This window comes from Anolis carolinensis, chromosome X (genome assembly GCF_035594765.1).
Source record: "Anolis carolinensis isolate JA03-04 chromosome X, rAnoCar3.1.pri, whole genome shotgun sequence".
Taxonomy (NCBI): Eukaryota; Metazoa; Chordata; class Lepidosauria; order Squamata; family Dactyloidae; genus Anolis; species Anolis carolinensis.
The window spans coordinates 3292616-3311374 of record NC_085847.1 but is presented as its reverse complement, the minus strand read 5'-3'; the positions used below and the strand labels follow the sequence as shown (position 1 = coordinate 3311374).

The following is an 18759-nucleotide window of genomic DNA, read 5'->3' as shown; positions in this document are numbered from 1 at the left end:
TGGAGTCAGCACACACCCACCATTGGCCATATAGAACACAGAGGCTGCAGATAGCCCAAGAGCAAGGTGCCCCTGCCCCCTGTCCTGGGCATACAGACCAAATAAAATTTGCCTGCTTTAACATTGCTCTGTACCTACTGCCAAGTCGGACAGATCTCATCTAGCTCCTCTGATGCCACCTAATGGTCTGCTTCTAGCAGGAGCTGTCCCTGCTGAAAGACAGACATTCCCAGAAAGGTGTTCTGTCAGATTTTTTAAAAATAGGAATTATTCTTAGCTTTTCTATGCCCTGAACTCCAGTGAACATCAAGGACTGCTTGTAGATGTTGTTCCCTGTGAAAAGCCGGAAACGTCCCTTTGCAGCATATCCATTCTCCGAAATAATTTTTCTCTCTGCTCGACTAAGCAGCATTGATCCGGCCTAACGGATACCACTGGAGCTTTACTTGGTCTGGTAGAGCTTGGGATTCTGGCTGCAGCACCTCCAGAAAATTGCCCTAGCCAAGAAATGGATAGTACTGGATCTGTAGATTGCCAAGCTGACTATGAAGCAGAAGTGGCCAAACTATCTGCAGAAACATTGGGCAAGCAATTAAATGACACAATGGAGGACTGGAACCTGAACTCCAGATGTCCCCTAGTTGGTGACCCAACAGAAACAAATCAATCTCAGTGTTAAGTCTTAGGCACTCAGACCCAAAATTCCAAGGAATAGATGAGTTCCTGGAGGGCTATTCAGACACTCCCCTCCTCCCTGCAACCAAGGGACACACAACATTCCAGGATCCAGAGGGGAGATGCAAATTTTGCAATTACCATACTCTCAATGAAGATCTACTACTTGAAATAAAACAGCCACAAAAGGAAAACAGGCCTTGCGTCCCAAGTATCCATGATCTTCTTTACAGAACATGTAGGAAAACCCACCCAGAAATGGAAATTGGAGCGGTAGTAGATGGAGAAATTGTTGCCACGGCACCCTGCCCTTCTTTACATACCAATAACATCCATCTACAAGGATATAAAATCGGGCTGGGCAGTGGTGCAGCTGGTTAGTAGCCAGCTGCAATAAATCACTACTGACCCGAGAGGTCATGAGTTCGAAACCAGCCCGGGTTGGATTGAGTGCCTGACCATTAAATAGCCTAGCTCGTTGTTTACCTAAGCAACTCGAAAGACTGTCAAGTAGAAAAATTTAGGGGAGGCTAATTTAACTAATTTACGTCACCATAAAAATGTCCAGCAGTGTGCGTGTGGAAGAATGAGGAAGTACTCCATCAAGGACTCGGTGTCACAGTACATGATGAAGCAGCGGCTCCCCCTGTGGCCGGAATCGAGCATACCATCACAAAGTTGGAGGCTGGAAAATGTTAAATAGGCTCTGTGTCTCTGTATGTTGTATGTCTAATAGCATTGAATGTTTGCCATGTATATGTACATTGTGATCCGCCCTGAGTCCCCTTCAGGGTGAGAAAGAAGGGTGGAATATAAATACTGTAAATGAATAAATAAGATTGGATGCATGGGACATCAAAGGCACGTGGTGGATGGCGCATAAATAAGGATGTTCCCCCGGCTTCTTCCCCACTCCCAAGCTTCTGAGGAAACGTTAAGAGAGCACAAGAGAAATTGGGAAATGAATGAAAGGAAAATTCAAAGCAATAATCCCACCGTTTCCAGATCTCTCCTTCTCCATTGGAAATGGATTACACTATAGGGACACAAAACTATTACTGGTCACAGGACATTTTAATTGTCCCAGAACTTACAGTGGGTCGCATCTGTGGCCAAAAATGTACCTGCCTTGTAAACTGGAAGTAACAAGACTTTACTTCTAGTTTTTGAAACACCGCTCTCAGCAAAGGCACTTTTCTGAAGCAAGGCTTTGCCATTAGAGAATTGCCAGTCCAGGTTAGGAGGTTTTACCTTGTTTTGACAAATTGTTGAACTCTCTTGAACGTGGATATGGAGTTAAACATTTTATTTGATTGTGCTTTCCAATTACAAAACTTGGATCAGCTGCAGAGATCTCATCATTATAAAAAGAGGTGTATACCAAATCTATACAACACGACAGAAAATAACGGCTAGCATTTACACGTTTCATACACAGGGTAAAAGGCACAAAGGAAAGGGTCTCACAGCTCTACAAGGAGGGGGGTGGGGACTTCTTAAATATAGGGAAACTCAAGCACACAATGTACAGTCAATTCTAGCCGCTTCGTAAAAGGTTCAGAATAAAAATCTTCAACGCCACCATCTTCATCAGGACAAAAGGGAGATAAGCGCATCCAGGAATTTGCTCCGGTCTTCCATTTTCAATTCAATGACTAAAGGGATAAAAAGAAATCAACGTTGGAGGGGCAACGTAGTCAAATTCACAGGTTCACCACATCTACACAACACACACAGGCATATAAAAACACACAGGAAAAGTGCTGCATACTTACTAGATGTTTCAAAGTGGTTGTACAAAATATGGGAATTCGTGTTCTCCGCAGCTTTTTCAAACGCTCTTCCGAAAAAGCTAGAGGGAAAACATACAAACAAGTCTTTTATAAGATTTCACTGGAGCAAAGAGGAGCATACCATTCCTTTGTAGCCCTCCAGATACTGGACTACAACTCCCATATTCCTCATTAGAGCTGATGGGAATTGGGATGCAGTCACATCCGGAAGGCTAGTTTGCTCTGCTTAGTCAAGAGTGTGTGGTTTGGATTTAGATACAAGCTGTAGGTATGATGTCTGAATTTAAAATGTCCTTTAAGCTTTCTCCAACCTCAGCCACAAGGATTGTTAGGTTGTAGGTTCCATTATCCCCAATCTACATATAGATGATATGCCAAAATGTGATTACTGGAGAGGTTTGCGGGAACAGACCTTCCTTTCTGGGAGTTTTAGTTCACACACAACCAGAGAAACTGTGACTCCCACTGATGATGGACCTGGACCAAACTTGGTACACAAAACCCCATGACCAACTCAACTACTGGAAGAGGTTGAGGGGACTGACTCACCATAGTGGGAGTTTTAGTTCGCCCTACAGCCTGAGAGCACACTCAACCCACTGATGATGCACCCAGAGCAAAATTTTAAGTACTGATGGAGTTTCTGGGGGTTAACATGACAGGATGTGAGTTGTAGTTCACCCACAACCTTATGCATTTTGTACAATTAAAATTTGCAAATCATCTCCCAATATATCCCCATGTCTTTCAAACTCAAAAAACTATCCAATTGCCTGAGTCAAATGTCACGTCAGACTTTACTTATTTCATGGCAGTTGCAGAGACAAGGCTGCAGATGTATCCTCTCTCGGCAAAAGCACTCATATCAGACCAGCTCACCCAGTATCTTATCTAAAAGAATCCGGGAAAAGCCTTACTTCTTTTTGTCGGAGCTCTCCGTGTGCGGCGGGATCCCCACCATGATCACCGTCCCTTGCTCCAGGTCCATCGGGGCAGCCATCACCATCGGCAGAAGCCTGCAGCGCTTGTTTTTGGTCTGGAAACCAAGAGACATCTCCATTATACAACCCCAAAGACTTTGAGTTTTTGAAGCATGAATGTGGGGATTAAAATTATCTAGAAAGGATTAAGGATCAAGCCTTGTTTTATTTTGAGACAAAAGCTGCCAGACCCCAGGCTTCCTTCGTAGTGATTCAATGCATACCCCCCACACACCGGGAGGTCTTTCAATGGGCTTTATAGTCTCAAATTATTACCCCCAATTATTTTTATTTAACAGCTAGGAAAATCAGCGATTCCTAAACTAAAATATTATCGAGCCAAAAACAGAGGTGGGAAAATAAAAATTACTATCATTATTATGACGCTATCTGACACAAAAACAGGAAAAATGTGATGAAACACACAATGCTCTGAAATAAAATAGGTTTTTTATTATTACTCTTCCAGGAGTTTTTTCTTTTAAAATGTGGTGATATTAAATATATTATTTTAAATGTGAATCAAGGAGGTAGGGTTTTCCCCCTTTATGCCTATTTATCATCTTTATAATTACCGTATATACTCAAATATAAGCCGAGGCACCTAATTTTATCACAAAACTGGGAAAACCTATTGACTCGAGTATAAGATGAGGGTGGGAAAGGCAGCAGCTACTGGCAAATTTGAAAAATAAAAATAAATATAGATACTAATAAAATTATTTGAGGCATCAATAGGTTAAATGTTTTTGAATGTTTACATAAAATTGTAATTTATGATAATAATAAAACTTTAATAAGATAAGACTGTCTCAGTCTGATTACCTATCTACTTGAGTATAAGCTGACCCGAACATAAGCCAGCCAGGATCCCTGAGTATAAGCCTAGTTTTTCAGCCCTTTTTTAGGGCTGAAAAAGCTCCCCTCGGCTAATACTCAAGTATATACAGTAAATGTTTCCTTTCCTTCCCTGTCCCAACGGAAACGTCTTCCAGTGCTATTTCCATTCAGGGACGAAAGCCACAAGTTAAAGCTATTGGCATTTTAAATGCAAAGACATCTTTAGCATCTCGTCTTGTTTGGTATCACCATATGCCACGCTTCATTTACAAAAACGCACAGCAGTTTGCCCCATTTTAAGATGATAAAACGCTGCTATTTAACAAGCAGAAACCCTTCTTGGGAGATAATAATATCAATCTAAACAGAAATAGCAAGTTACTTACCGAACAAATAAAGGACCGCAGTAAGTATTTACTAAGCAGACGTAATGACATTGGCTTAGAGAATAATTTCACATCAGGGGTGCCCTTGGGAAAAAAAGAAAGAGATAATTACTTATTACAGTTTTGAAAAGGCAGCTTCTCTCCTAAGATGTGTGCTGAGATTTGTGTCTTGTATATAATTATATATATCAAATGAAAGGAGAAGAGAAAGTCTTATGGTGTTCTGTTTTTTTCCAGGAGTGCAACCCAAAGGGTCAGTCATAAAAGGGGATCTTAGAGATTACTGTCATCAAAATTATTATTATTCATACATTTTATATGTGTATTTTATATCATGTTCTATGATCATGTGACCCACCTTGAGCCACGGGAAGAGGTGGGTAAATATAATAATAATAATAATAATAATAATAATAATAATAATAATAAGCCAGTAGAAGGCCCAACTGTTTCTGTAGCAGATCGGTTAAGCAACACTAAGGCACAACAATATGGCAGCTCTATTTGCAAGTTGGGTCACATCTATGGGTTTAAAAAAAAATCCAAAAGGACAAGATTTCTAAGTTACAAAAATGAGGACTCAGACTATAAGTGTATCTACACTGTACGGGGTGTCCCAAAATTCTCCATATACAAGAAAAATGAACAAAACCATATTATATTTTATGTAATATTGTATTATTATATATTATATATTTTATTATGTATTACATTTCATATTATATTTTTATATATTATATAAGCATATGTTTTATACTTTTAGATTACAACAGATAGAGAATTTTGTAATGACTATTTTGTAAATAAAGGCACATTTAGCTGCAATTTCCCGTTTTCCCTATGTAGAATGAATCCAGTTTGGCAAAGCACCAGCCCTCTCCGGCAGAGAAAGCAAAAGACCTTCTAAAGCTACAACTCCCAGGATTCCATGACACATTAAGCCACAGCCTTAAAAGGTTCTATTATTTTATCTCAGCTTTTTATCACTGTGATTCAAATATACAAATAAGGAATACTGTCTTTAACTCTCAAACTCCACATTGTGTCTTAACTCTGCTTTTAGAAATTGTACCAAGACCAAGAAATAATAGCAAATCCATGTTTACCTCCATGAGGTAGCAGTAAAGAAAAGGGCCCTGGTTGATGACCAGGTTGGTGCAGATGCAGCTGGCGACTGTCTGCTGAATGGCACAGAGTTGCTTTTTGGCGAGCTCCAGCCCTTGATGTAACTTGTCCAGATTGCTCCTGAAAAAAGGGAAAAACAAGGACACTGTTTTAACAGAGAAGATAATAATTCTGGTGGAGTAATTTCAAAAAGAGGAAAAAAATATTAAAAATGTCAATCATCAACAACAGCACTAGTAGCAGTTCTAGCAGATCCAAAGCTTCTAGTGCCAGCAGTAGAAAAGACTCTATTGAAAGAACTACACGTCTATATAAGAAAAGTAGGTCCTAGTTATCTAACTATCCGGCTTTCTGGAGACATCTTGTCTCTTTCCATGCTCACAGGAGAGAGACAGGCAGACACAGAGGGCAATAGGGACAGGGCTTTTCCCTTCCAACTACTCATCTGCTTATTTATTTCCTCAATGAGGACTATAAACTTGTACAGGATGGGTCATATCTAACATTAAGTCTTCTGTATTTTTTCTCATGTTGATCATCTAACATCCATAGCAAATAGAGTTCAGGTTTTGTCACAATTATAACTTGATCAGCTTCTTCTAGAACTAGATGTATTTGTACCTAGTATTCCTGGGCCTTTTTACAAGACCACTACACATAATAAAATTACTTTTCTACATCTGGTGTCAAACACCTTTGATACAACATCTTATAAAAGTTTTCTTTCAAGCCATCACTCAGTGTTTCAGACTTGTTCCATCTGTATTTGTTTCCCAACGTTTTGCTTCCACCGAATCTTTCTCATGTTCCTCCTCCATTTCATATTTCAAAAACATTTTATATAACTTGGCATCTTGCCTATCTAGAACGGTTTCAAGTTCGGCCCTATCAGTTACAAATCCAAACATATTCTGACTCATTTTAAACCATTCTGAAATTTGTCAGGAAGCAAACCATTGCATTGAGAAGCCTCTAACAAGAACTCCTCTCTCATCTTCAATTTATATTAGTCATCGTTCAATAACGGGCGGTCTTTATAGATCAACCATTTCTCTTTCACGGCAATTCCCCTTCTAAACAAAGCGCATTGTGTAAAACATATTCTTGTGTTTGTATTTATATTCTGAAATGGAATATAAATATAAATATAAATGGAATGGTTTGAATGGTTTTGGGGGAAAATGTAGGTATTACCTGGAAAGGCTATCCAGCGCCTTGATAAAGTTATCAGTCCCGCTGTCGTCCTTCTCTGTGTTCTCCATCAAAGCAGCCACGGCGTGCACCATGTCACTGGCTAAAAACTTATGCTTAAACCCAAAATGGATGCTGAAGGTTTGCACTCTCAGATCTTTCATTCTGGAAGAAAAATAAATAAATTAGCAAAAGGAGCCATTCAATTTTTTCAAACCATGATGTTAGCTGCAGTCACTGAGGATTTCTAGAAAATTAATACAGGATTTCAATCATTGAGAACAACACCGAAATGCTGGACCACTCTAACAACTACCATGTCAAATTAAACAGAGAAGCAATTGAAATCCATAAGCATGTGGACGGTTTTGACAGAAAGGAGGAAACCATGAAAATGAACACAATCTGGCTCCCAGTATTTAAAAAACTCTAGAATCAGGACAGTAAATAAAGAGCAACACTCAGAAAACAAAGACTCAGAATGAAAAATAAAACATGTATAAGTAGATAAAAGAGTGTAGTAGAGAGATATGTAGTAAAGTTGTAATGGAAAAGTCTAAAATTGATAAGAAATATGTATAAAGATGTTTTGATTTTGATTTTTCTTTATTGTTGGATTGCATACAATGTGATATGTCTGGGATACTGTAAAACGAAGAAAGAATGTATACTTATGCATTTTGAATTATAAATTAATAATAATAATAATATTGATAATAAAACATGTATAGGTAGATGAAGGGTGTGTAGTGGAGAGATGTATAATGAAGTTGTAATGGAAAAGTTAAAAGACTGATGGGAAATATGCTTGGGGATGCTCTTGATTTTTTATTTTTTTTGCTGTCGGATTGCATGCAATCGGATTTTTTGCTGTCGGATTGCATGTGTTTGATATTGTAGAATGAGGGAAATGTGAGCTTGGATTGATACATTAATAAAAACAAATTTTAAAAAAAGACTCAGAATGGCTGGTTTAGAAGAAATATACAGGGACCTTATTGAGGGTGAGTTTCTGCTTCACATCACCATCTTCATCATATTAGAAACAAGTAGTCTGACTTCCAAATTGATAAGAAGCCTATTTTACCCAAACTTATTTGCAGATTCTTCAATCATCTCCCGTAAGTTCTCTTTCAAGGAAATGTCCATCGAGTTGAACTTCTGCTTTACTTGCTTCAGAGGTAATCTAAAGGAGAAATAGAAGAGTCATGTTAATAAAGATAGCCTGATGCACATCCTGGTGGCCGAGCAACATCCAAGATCCTCCTTTGATGACACTTCGTAGGAGAAGAAGTGATCACGCTCTCCAGGATTTCAGAAACGATGGTCCCAATGCTGTCTAGAAATGTCAATGCTCTCTGCAAGACATTGTTGGAGAAGGAAATATTCAAAGCAGTTCAAGGGTAAGCAAAACAAATTTTGTTTAACACACCAACCACTGATATTTGTTGTTGTGCGTCTTCAAACAGTTTCTAACCTACAGCAACCCTATCAATAGGTTTATATATCCGTGGAAAGATGTCCAGGGTGGGAGAAAGAACTCTTGTCTGTTTGAGACAAGTGTGAATGTTGCAGTTGGCCACCTTGATTAGCACTGAATAGCCTTGCAACTTCAAAACCTGGCTGCTTCCTGCTTGGGGGAAATAATCTAATAATAACTTTATTTTTATACCCCGGCTCCATCTACCAGTAGGGACTTGGGACGGCTAACATGGGGCCAGGCCCAAATTTCCATAATACACAAATTAAAAGTAAAATATCATATATATTTAACAATTGCACAGGTCAAGCCAACAATTTATGACAATATAATAGTAAGTAAAATCGCCAAATAAAAACAAGATAATAAAAAGGCTGGGCAGTGGTGCAAAGTGCATAATTAAAATCTAATGAGGTAGAAAACGTACTCTAAAAGGAGAATTCAAGATGGAAAATGTGAGGAAAGTAATTACCAAATGCTGGCAAAAGAACAGTACAGTAGAGTCTCACTTATCCAAGCTAAACGGGCCAGCAGAAGCTTGGATAAGCGAATATCTAGGATAATAAGGAGGGATTAAGGAAAAGCCTATTAAACATCAAATTAGGTTATGATTTTACAAATTAAGCGCCAATGCTAATCAAGCTGGTCAATTGCGATTCTACCCTTACAAGGCACATAACAGCCTTATAACTATTTCATTTCTTTCCAATCTCCCTTTGCAGCCCACCTTTCCCATGAAATGTTACCCCCTCGCTTTTGGACCGGGGTAAACAACTGCATCTCTTACATAACTTAATTACATGATTTCAATTTTTGCTCTCCCCAAGGGCTGGAATTGAAGATAAGAGTGGACACCTGCGTCTCATATGTCATTTAATTATATGGCTTCTAGCTTTCCTTTCATACGCCAGGAGGGACACTGGGTCTCTAATATAACTTTTCTACATCACTTAATATCTTTCGTTTCTCCACGATTTGGTATTTGGGAGGGGAGGGATACAAATTCTATGTATGCCTGATGAATTTCGTTCCTCCAAGGACTGGAATTTAAAACATTGATTAGTTGGTTCCAACAATATCTAGTCTTTAACTGTAGAGTGACCGTGGAAGTAGCCTGCCACCCTTAAAAGTGTTTACAACATCATGGGTTCTGTGAGCTCCTACCAAGCTGGTAAAGGATTCCCTCAGGCAGGAAGCAGCCAGGCTTTGAAGCTGCAAGACTATTCAATTCTAATTAAGCTGGCCAATTGCAACATTTCCATCAAATAAACAAGGGTTCTTTCTCCCACCCTGGGCATTATTCTACAGGGATATAAACCCCACTTCCCTAGTTTCCAACAGACCTCACAACCTCCGAGTATGCCTGCCATAAATGTGGGCGAAACTTTAGAAGAGAATGCTTCTGGAACATGGCCATACAGCCCGGAAAACTCACAGCAACCCAGTAGAGAGAAAGCTTCGGCTTTCCTTTCTCAAGGAGCAGAGCAGAGTCATGTTTTAAAACTTACATAAGACTTTATTCCAATAACTACATTTCTCTATAGGAGGGTTAGGGCCTAGCTATCTAACTATCCAGCTCTCTGGGGACATCTTTTCTCTCTCCATTCTCATAAGAGAACAATGGGAAGATGAAGAGACTTGCCATGTGGCTAGAAACTTTGAATAAAAAGAAACTTTGAATAAAAAAATAATACTGAAAAGTATTAGTCTAATAAACAGCAGAGAAAAAAGGGAGAGAGGCAGACAAAAAGGGCAATGGGGGAAGGACTTTCCCTACCAGCTAGTCCTCCTTGATGAGGACTATAAACCTGTGCAGGATGTGGTTGACTTCCAACACTCATGCCCTGAAAACAAACCACAGCAACTGAAGATCAGAAGACTTCCTGTCGTGTAAAATCATGGATCTTCAAGGCATGTGTAACCAAATCCAGTCCCATTCTCCTCTCCTATGACAATCTCCTTGGAATGCCCAATTATCCCACTGTAATTGGAGATAGGTACTATCTTCTACTCTTCTACTGAACTCACCCCATGTCCGCAAGGAATTCCTGCAGTTTTTTCTGGCCTTGCACAGACCAAAGCTTGAAGCTGGCCGAAGTGTAAGAGGTGTTGCAGAGGCTTTCGTACAGAGACCAGTGCTGGTAGAGGGCAAGACACAGGCTAAGGCCAGCAGGAATTAGGAAAAATAATTGTGGATTGGATCAAACAGTCGCTATATTCCATTTCAAAATAATCATGTGCTCTAAATAGAACGTTGACAGTTACAAACCATCCCCGCAAGACATGACTGCTTTACCCAGTGTTCTAGAAAAGGATACTCATATTCAAACGCTATCCGCATGCAGTCGATGGAAAGCGAGTTTTCTTCGTCCCCATTGCGATGGTTGTGCCGGGACACGTGACGCTGCAGGGTCCCAACGTCTGTTACGTATTTCATTCTTTGGAGAAAGAAAAGAGTTACACAATATTTGCTTCAGTTTCTCGGATATCAGGACTCTATTTCTGGCTTAAATGCCATTTGGGGAAGACTGGCAAAAGGTTGCAATGGATTCCCAAAATGATTTGACAAAGTGCCATTTTTTTAAAAAAAAATTAGGTGGCTGACAATGAAACAGCTGTATGATCAGCTATAATAACTATGACATACTTCTAATATCTATATGCTACTTTTGGTGCCGTCACTAAAAATGAGTAAGAAATTAAACATGAAAACAGAACGTAAAAGGGGTATTTGCGGCTCACTTACTGAGTAATTTTGTCTTGAACCCATTGGTCTGTTAGTCCAATAATAGACCACCTTAAAAACAAACAGAGAGAAAAAGTATTTGTGAATTATCTCTGTTCATGCTGAGTAGTGTACAAACACACAAAGGGCACTGGGACTTCTAAATACTTCAAATAATAGTATTTCAGTTACACTAAGTTATACCCATGAAACAGTGCTTTCCTCTTTCCAACCATATCCACAAAGCTGCTTTATCTCAAGTCAGATTGGCTGTGTGGGATTCTTTGAGCTTAAAATGTGAGTTTAAGCCGTAAATTCTAAATGCTGCGAGTGCAGCATTTTTCAGAATGAAGCAGAGAGTGTTTGATGATCGGGACATCCATAGAGATACCAAGGTGTTTGTTTATAAAGCCATTGTCCTCCCAACCTTGCTCTACGCCTGCAAAACGTGGACGGTCTACAGACGACACACTCAAATCCTGGAGCGTTTCCATCAGCGTTGGCCTATGAGGGATCGCCTATTTATTTATTTCCAATATTTATATCCCGCCCTTCTTACCCGAAGGGACTCAGGGCGGCTTACAACACTAGCACAATTAGATGCCTATACAAAATCAATCAACAATACATAAAATCAGTTAAAAACTAGTAAATACAATATAAAGTTACCTAGGTGTTTACTTACTTACCAAAGTAAGTAAGTAAACACCTAGAGGACCAAAGTTTGGGTCTAAGAGTGAACCTTGGTCTTCTGTATTCCCTTGGTTCTTTTTAGTAGAAGACTGGAAAGTTTTGCTTTTAACTAAGCAGTTTAAGCACCCAAAACAGCAGTTAACCTAAACTCTGACTGGCTGAACCAAACCACCTTCTTGGTCCAAGACTGACTTCTTTCATGCAAACCAGTTAAATTTAGTTTCGGATCAGATAACAAAGCAAGCTTAATTCCCGTTCTTCGAGACTGCACTTTATTAATTCAGACCCCGCTTTAGAAATATTCAGTTTTAGACATTCTGCTATTTTCCCTGTTCAGAAGTGCTGACAGAGTCATATTCTACAAGAGAGAACAAAGAAACCAGGATAGTGTATTCTTTTCCCTTTGGTAGGCAATGGATTCTCTAAACAGGATGGGAACAGCTCTGGGATCAAGGCAGCGATGCCACTTTCACGAACAAGACTACATACCACAACATATCATTCAAGTCTTTGGACATGAGCCAGGCCAAGTCAAACATCACCATGGCAGACTAGGAGAGAAAAGGAAAAACAATGAGTGGACTCATTTCCCAAGAAACGATCCAAAGCCCAGTCCCATCTCAGTGGTTTTTGTTACTTTCAAGGACTGCAAAGACAAGTGTTCCCTTTGGTTCAAGTAGTGTTTTGAAATGGGATAAAAATAAATCTAAGTATCTAATGATGTACTCTAATGGTTTCATTACACTCAAGAATGCTTTCATTTCAAGTTCTTTCCCAGTTCTTGAGACAAGAGAAAGGGAAAAAAGGAATGAAGAGTGTATGAGGGAAAGAATGGAAGAAAAGAGAGGCGGACAAGATGTACGAAGAAACAGAGGAAGAAAAGAAAGAACCGCAAAGAAAAGGCATACCCAGGCAACAGGTTATTTATGGAAGCACTAAATACTTACTGAAGTTCCGTGATATTCATACTGCTCATAGTCAAAAAGAATTTCTTGCCTAAAGCAAAGAAAACAAAGCATTCCTTTTCCGTAACTGTTATATATGCAATGTTGAATAAAAAGGTCTTTCAACTATTTCTACCAACTGGTCTTTAATGACAAAAGACATCAACATTTACTAGATAAATGACAGCCCCCCATTACTGATTATGTACAAACCACATGGATATTATCAAGCTTTCAATGTCAGTTTTCCAGTAGAGAAAAAAACAGAGTAAGTCAACAGTATGAAAACATACCTGCGAGCCTCCCATTCCCTTCTTTGCCGCCTTTTCATTGTTCTTTCCATAATGTCCTATACAGAGACAAGGGTGGAAGGAGGACTATATTACAGGGAATGAGAATGAGACAATGGTGCAAACATTCAAAATACTGTATTTCATCACATACTAGGCACTTTTTTTCAAAAAAAAAAAGGGGGGGGTGCGACTTTTATGTGAGGAAAAAAATCTACCTTTATTCTCTAGTTTCTGTTGTTTTACTTCTAAAAGGGAAGGGGGAATGATCTAGCCTCAAACAAACAGCTCTGTTTCTGGGTTGCTGTGAGTTTTCCAAGCTGTCTGGACATGTTCCAGAAGCATTATATCCTGATCAACCACATCTATGGCAGGTATCCTCAGAGCTTGTGCGGTCTGTTGGAAACTAGGCAAGTGAGGTTTATATCTCTGTGGAAAGTCCAGGTTGAGAGAAAGAACTCTTGTCTGCTTGAGGCAAGTGGGAATGTTGCAATTGATCACTTTGATTAGCATTTAATGGCCTTGCAGATTCTACTGAAACCCAATCTAACCTCTTCAAATCGCCGACGCTTTCCTGAAGGCTCAGACCCATCACTTTCATGTCCGGAATCCTCTTCCTCTTCTTCTTCCTCCCTGAAGACATCATCATAGGCAGGGATTTCAAGGTCATCATCTTGCTTAACCAGCAGTTTGATCTATCCAAAGAAAAGGTACAATTAGGCGAAGAATTTAAAAACAATCCAAATGAAAAACGCGGAAAAAATTGATGTCAAAACTCCAACTCTGCCTAGGAAGCGCTGATATTTAGATTGACCAGGAAGCTATAGGATGTTCAGGATTTCTGATACAGGGTATGTGAAAGGATTGGCATTTCACAATGCTTTCCATTTTGAAGTTCTACTTCGTTTTGTGGTTGTTGCGTTCGTTTCATTAACAAATGACTTTTTAAGGATGACAGTAATGCACAATAAAAACTTTTAGAGGATAGGGGAGCATAGTATTTGGAACGTTAAATTTATTTTATTTATTATACAGTAAGATCCTGTACTCACTTCTGGTCCCGCAGATAACTGGGGGGGGGGGGGGTCATATCTAGTTTTCTAGGACCAAAAACTACTGCAAAAGTGTTAAAGGGGGGGCAGGTAAAGACCATATGGACAGAAGCGTAAAAGAAGCTGATATCATGACCCATAGGCGGACATATGGGAGGTCACTCATCTACTTGAGAGAAAATATCTGTTCTGGACAAGTCCAAGAATTTCTCAGCCAGCAATGGCCAGCAGATATGACTGGGTCAATATTTTATATTGTCTAAAGCAGAATTTACCTGTGTCTCATTGTAAACATTGACTAGGTTGATAGGCCTGTGAGTGTCACAAACAAAGAATATGGCGTCTTCCTCAGACTGAAGGACATCCAGCAGGTCAATGTTGGCGCCACAGTTTATCAGAACAAAATACTGGAACTAGAAACAAACAAGGTAAATATGCATAAAGATTTTCCGTTTGTGAAGTACTATTCCATATCCAAAATAATGAATGCTTCATGTCTACTTTTACCTGATCTTTGTGTTCAAGAAATGCTGTTTCAAGCTCTTGCCATCCAGACACTGGGACTAGTGTGTATTGCACATGATCACAGTGAAACAAAGCCTAAAAGAATGAACATGGTGTTTAAGAGGAAGCCCAACTAAATCCCCCTAACATAGCAGAGCCGTATAGTTTTGTTTACTTCAGCAGTAACCTCAAATATTTATCACATCATGTCATAGAAAAGTAAAGATGGATTTACTTGGATTTCTACAGACCCAGAAATCAAAGCAAGCTAAAACTCTATAGAGTGCTATAAACAAATGTTGTTGAACAATCTATTCCTCATGTCTCTATGTGGGTCAACACAAGGGCACAAATTAATATAGGACAAGAAAGTATGCACAGCTTAATAGAAATGTTGTTTTCCTGACCATTTCTCAGAATTTCATCTGAACCACAAAAGGATAGAATTCCCCTCTCCATGAGATTATTATATTCAAAGATTAAGTTTGAAACATCTCTTTCATAGACTAGATTGCCTCCTGACCTTGCCGCAAATTCTTTAAAATAGCTTCCAAATGTTCTTTGCACATTTTCAAGAGACTTACTTGGAGGATTTTACAGGTGCACAAGGCATCGACATCTGCAGCAACAAGTAGTAGTACTCGCTACACACAAAAAAAAAAGAGAGAAAGATTCAAATTATGTCTGAAGTAACATTACATTATTTTAGTAGCTTCTCTATCTCCAATGAGATTCTTTTCAAACAAGTTAATCTTATTGTATTGAGGCTACTTTTCCCCAACTGCAAATTAGGACATATTCATCTGTGTTAGCCCAAGGTCCTCACTTCATTTTTCTAAAATGAAAACTGGCTCATAACATCTGCAATCTCACTGTGCCTCACAGAATGTCGTATCCTACTTTCCACTCCTGCTACAACACCTATTCGTATCTTAATTTTATTGAGAACATAAGAGTTCGGCTGGATCGGATGACAAGTCCATTTAGTTCAGCACTTTGCTCCCCATCATGTAAATCCCATTGATTTGATGGGTCAACTCTAGATGGGGCTAGCAATCAAATGCAAACATTTCTAATTTCTGCTACCACAGACAGACACATCTACATTTTGGAAATCACGACAGAGAACAAGTACGATGGGCAGATATGTCGATGAGATGCTGATATAGAAAACAACACAGGCAACCAATAAATAAAGGCAAGTTTAAATAGGAATTGAATATGTTATTTAGGTTATGCCCACAAATTGGAAGATACCTAATAATAAGATGGGCTACAAAAGATTGATTCCTTATTCCCTAATACTGGGGTGAGCCAAGTGCTTCAAATGTCGTAGGGCTGCAATTTCTATAGTCGCTTGATATAAATGTATTTATTTCTACCTTGGTTTTGTATCTTAGCTAGGGCTTCTGGATTCTATAGTCCGCAGTCTAAGCTGAACCAAAAAGCCTATTATCTTTGCAGGCTTTTGGGATAATAATAAAAACCCAAATTTTCTGCTTTGAACTGGAAAACAGGAGAGTCTCACTTATCCAAGGTTCTGGATTATCCAAGGCATTTTTGTAGTCAATGTTTTCAATATATCACGATATTTTGGTGCTAAATTCATAAATACAGTAATTACAACATAACATTACTGCGTATTGAACTACTTTTTCTGTCCAATTTGTTGTCTAACGTGATGTTTTGGTGCTTAATTTGTAAAATCATAACCTAATTTGATGTTTACTAGGCTATTCCTTAATCCCTCCTTATGATCCAAAATATTGGCTTATCCAAGGTTCTGCCGGCCCGTTTAGCTTGGATAAGTGAGACTCTACTGTATATGGCAGTGTGGACTCAGATAACCCAGTTCAAAGCAGAAATTGTGGGATTTTCTACCTCGATATTCTGAGTTATACGGCTGTGTGGAAGGGACCTCAGCCTCAGTTCAAAAACTTCTAGAGCAGTGATGGCCAACCTATGACATGCGTGTCAGCACTGACACACCTAGCCATTTTTGCTGACACGCTGCCGCATGCAGATTGATTGGATGACTATGTCTTTTGTGGCCAAATTTGATGCGATTTGGCCCAGTGGTTTTGTTGTTTAGTCCATGGGAATTATGCACATTACATTTATTCACTTATCCAAGCCTCGCTTATCCAAGCTTCTGGATAATCCAAGCCATTTCTGTAGTCAATGTTTTCAATATATCGTGATAATTTGGTGCTAAATTCGTAAATACAGTAATTACAACATAACATTACTGTGTATTGAACTACTTTTTCTGTCAAATTTCTTGTAAAACATGATGTTTTGGTGCTTAATTGGTCAAAATCATAACCTAATTTGATGTTTAATAGGCTTGTCCTTAATCCCTCCTTATTACCCAAGATATTCACTTATCCAAGCTTCTGCCGGCCCGTTTAGCTTGGATAAGTGAGACTCTACTGTATATATAATTATATAATTCTATTATTATTGCAATATATTATCATATTATTACTATTATATTATTATTCCTTATTCATGACTACATTGAAACTAGAATAGAGAGAAATCAGCATGGAAACTGCAAGAGGTACCATAGATTGTTGTACACGGAAATAATGGTAGTAAATAGTTTTTGATTTATTAAATACAGTTATATATTACAATTATATATTTTTGTTATTTAAACTATACATATTGCGAAATTATGGTTTTCTCTCTCGAAGTGACACACCACCAAAGTCATGCTAGGTTTTTTGGTGAATTTTGACACACCAAGCACAAAAACACATTGCTTTAGAGAAAGAGACTCCACTGGACCGCCAGGCAGTCTATAGTTCTCTAGAGACCCCCAAAGGGCATCCAGTCCAATCCCCTTCAGCCAGGCAAGAGGACACAGTCAAAGCATCCCTGAGAGATGCCCATCCAGGCTGTTTAAAAGCCTCCAGAGTGGTTAAATCCCTACAGAGAGTGCTGGGGTCTGCTATAACTTTTATAATTCGCAGTTTGTTGACTGAGTTGCAGCAATGAGCATTAAAAATGGATAAGTTTCTAATTAGGACAAGAACATTGTTGCCATGAACCCCTCGCAGCATCCCTGCTAAAGCAGCCAGGCCTTCTGGGACTTGAAGTCTCCCTGAGAGCGGGCTGAGGCCTTCTTCCATCTTGGCCGGGCCTCGAACCCAAGAGGAGGCAGACCTTTGGGAAAACGCTCCCGCTTACCTGGTTCACAACCACCTCGTAGAACTCTTTGCGAAAGTCCGTCAGGAACATGCTCCAAGGCCGAAGAAGCCGCTGAGAGGAGAGCGGCAATGGCGTCAGCGGACAAAACTCCTCAGGAAACTCTCTTCCCCGCTCAAAGGAAGGCGCCAAAACGTTTCCCTTTCCCTATTGGCCGTCACGCTCCGGGCCTCGACCAATGGCCTGTCTCCTCTCTCTCTTTCCGAGGCCTTCATTGGACACGTTCTACGTAGGCCCTCCCCCGCATCTTACGCCAATCATCCTGAGCATTGTCAACAATAATACCTCACAACCTCTGAGGATGCCTGCCATAGATGTAGGCGAAACGTCAGGAGAGAATGCTTCTGGAACATGGCCATACAGTCCGAAAAACAGACAACAACCCCACTTTTTCAGTCACTGGACAACAAAGAGGTACAGACCCAGAATTAGTAAGGACATCAGCCCTGGCCTTGTCATATTCAGCTTCCACACAGCTGAATAAAATCCCACATTATCTCCTTTGAACTGGAATATATGGCAGTGTGGACTCAGATAATGTATTTATTTATGACAGCATTTGTATCCCGCCCTTCTCACCCAAGATAACCCTATCCAAAGCAGTTATTATGGGTTATTCTGCCTTGATATTCTGGGTTATATGACTGTGTGGACAGGGCCCTTGGAGAGAACAGGGACATTTCAATAGGGCCTACCCTTCTATTAAACCACACCGGCACCTTCAACTGCTTCTTTTGGTTCAGTCAATCAGTATGTTTATTGTACCAGACCAAGGCCATGAGAAAAAGTGACAAGTACTGAAAGGTATGTTCAAACAAATAAGGAACAAGAGACACTAAAGAAAGCTTATGCTCGAATACAAATATAG

The 18759-nt window shown here is 39.4% G+C and overlaps 1 protein-coding gene across 1 annotated transcript; it reads right to left on the bottom strand.

Moving 5' to 3' along the window:
• Nucleotides 1–1966: 1966 nt before the first annotated feature.
• cdc45 (cell division cycle 45) lies at nt 1967–18053 on the bottom strand. Its single transcript, XM_003225122.4, has 18 exons — nt 17874–18053; nt 15263–15322; nt 14682–14774; nt 14450–14587; nt 13674–13817; nt 13126–13181; nt 12836–12884; nt 12378–12439; nt 11217–11267; nt 10789–10908; nt 10499–10630; nt 8078–8176; nt 6994–7155; nt 5781–5919; nt 4675–4758; nt 3386–3504; nt 2451–2527; nt 1967–2330 (listed from the first exon to the last, which is right to left on the bottom strand). Exons 1-18 carry the CDS (start codon nt 17922–17924, stop codon nt 2266–2268), a joined length of 1701 nt encoding a protein of 566 aa, XP_003225170.1. The 5' UTR covers nt 17925–18053; the 3' UTR covers nt 1967–2265.
• Nucleotides 18054–18759: the final 706 nt, after the last annotated feature.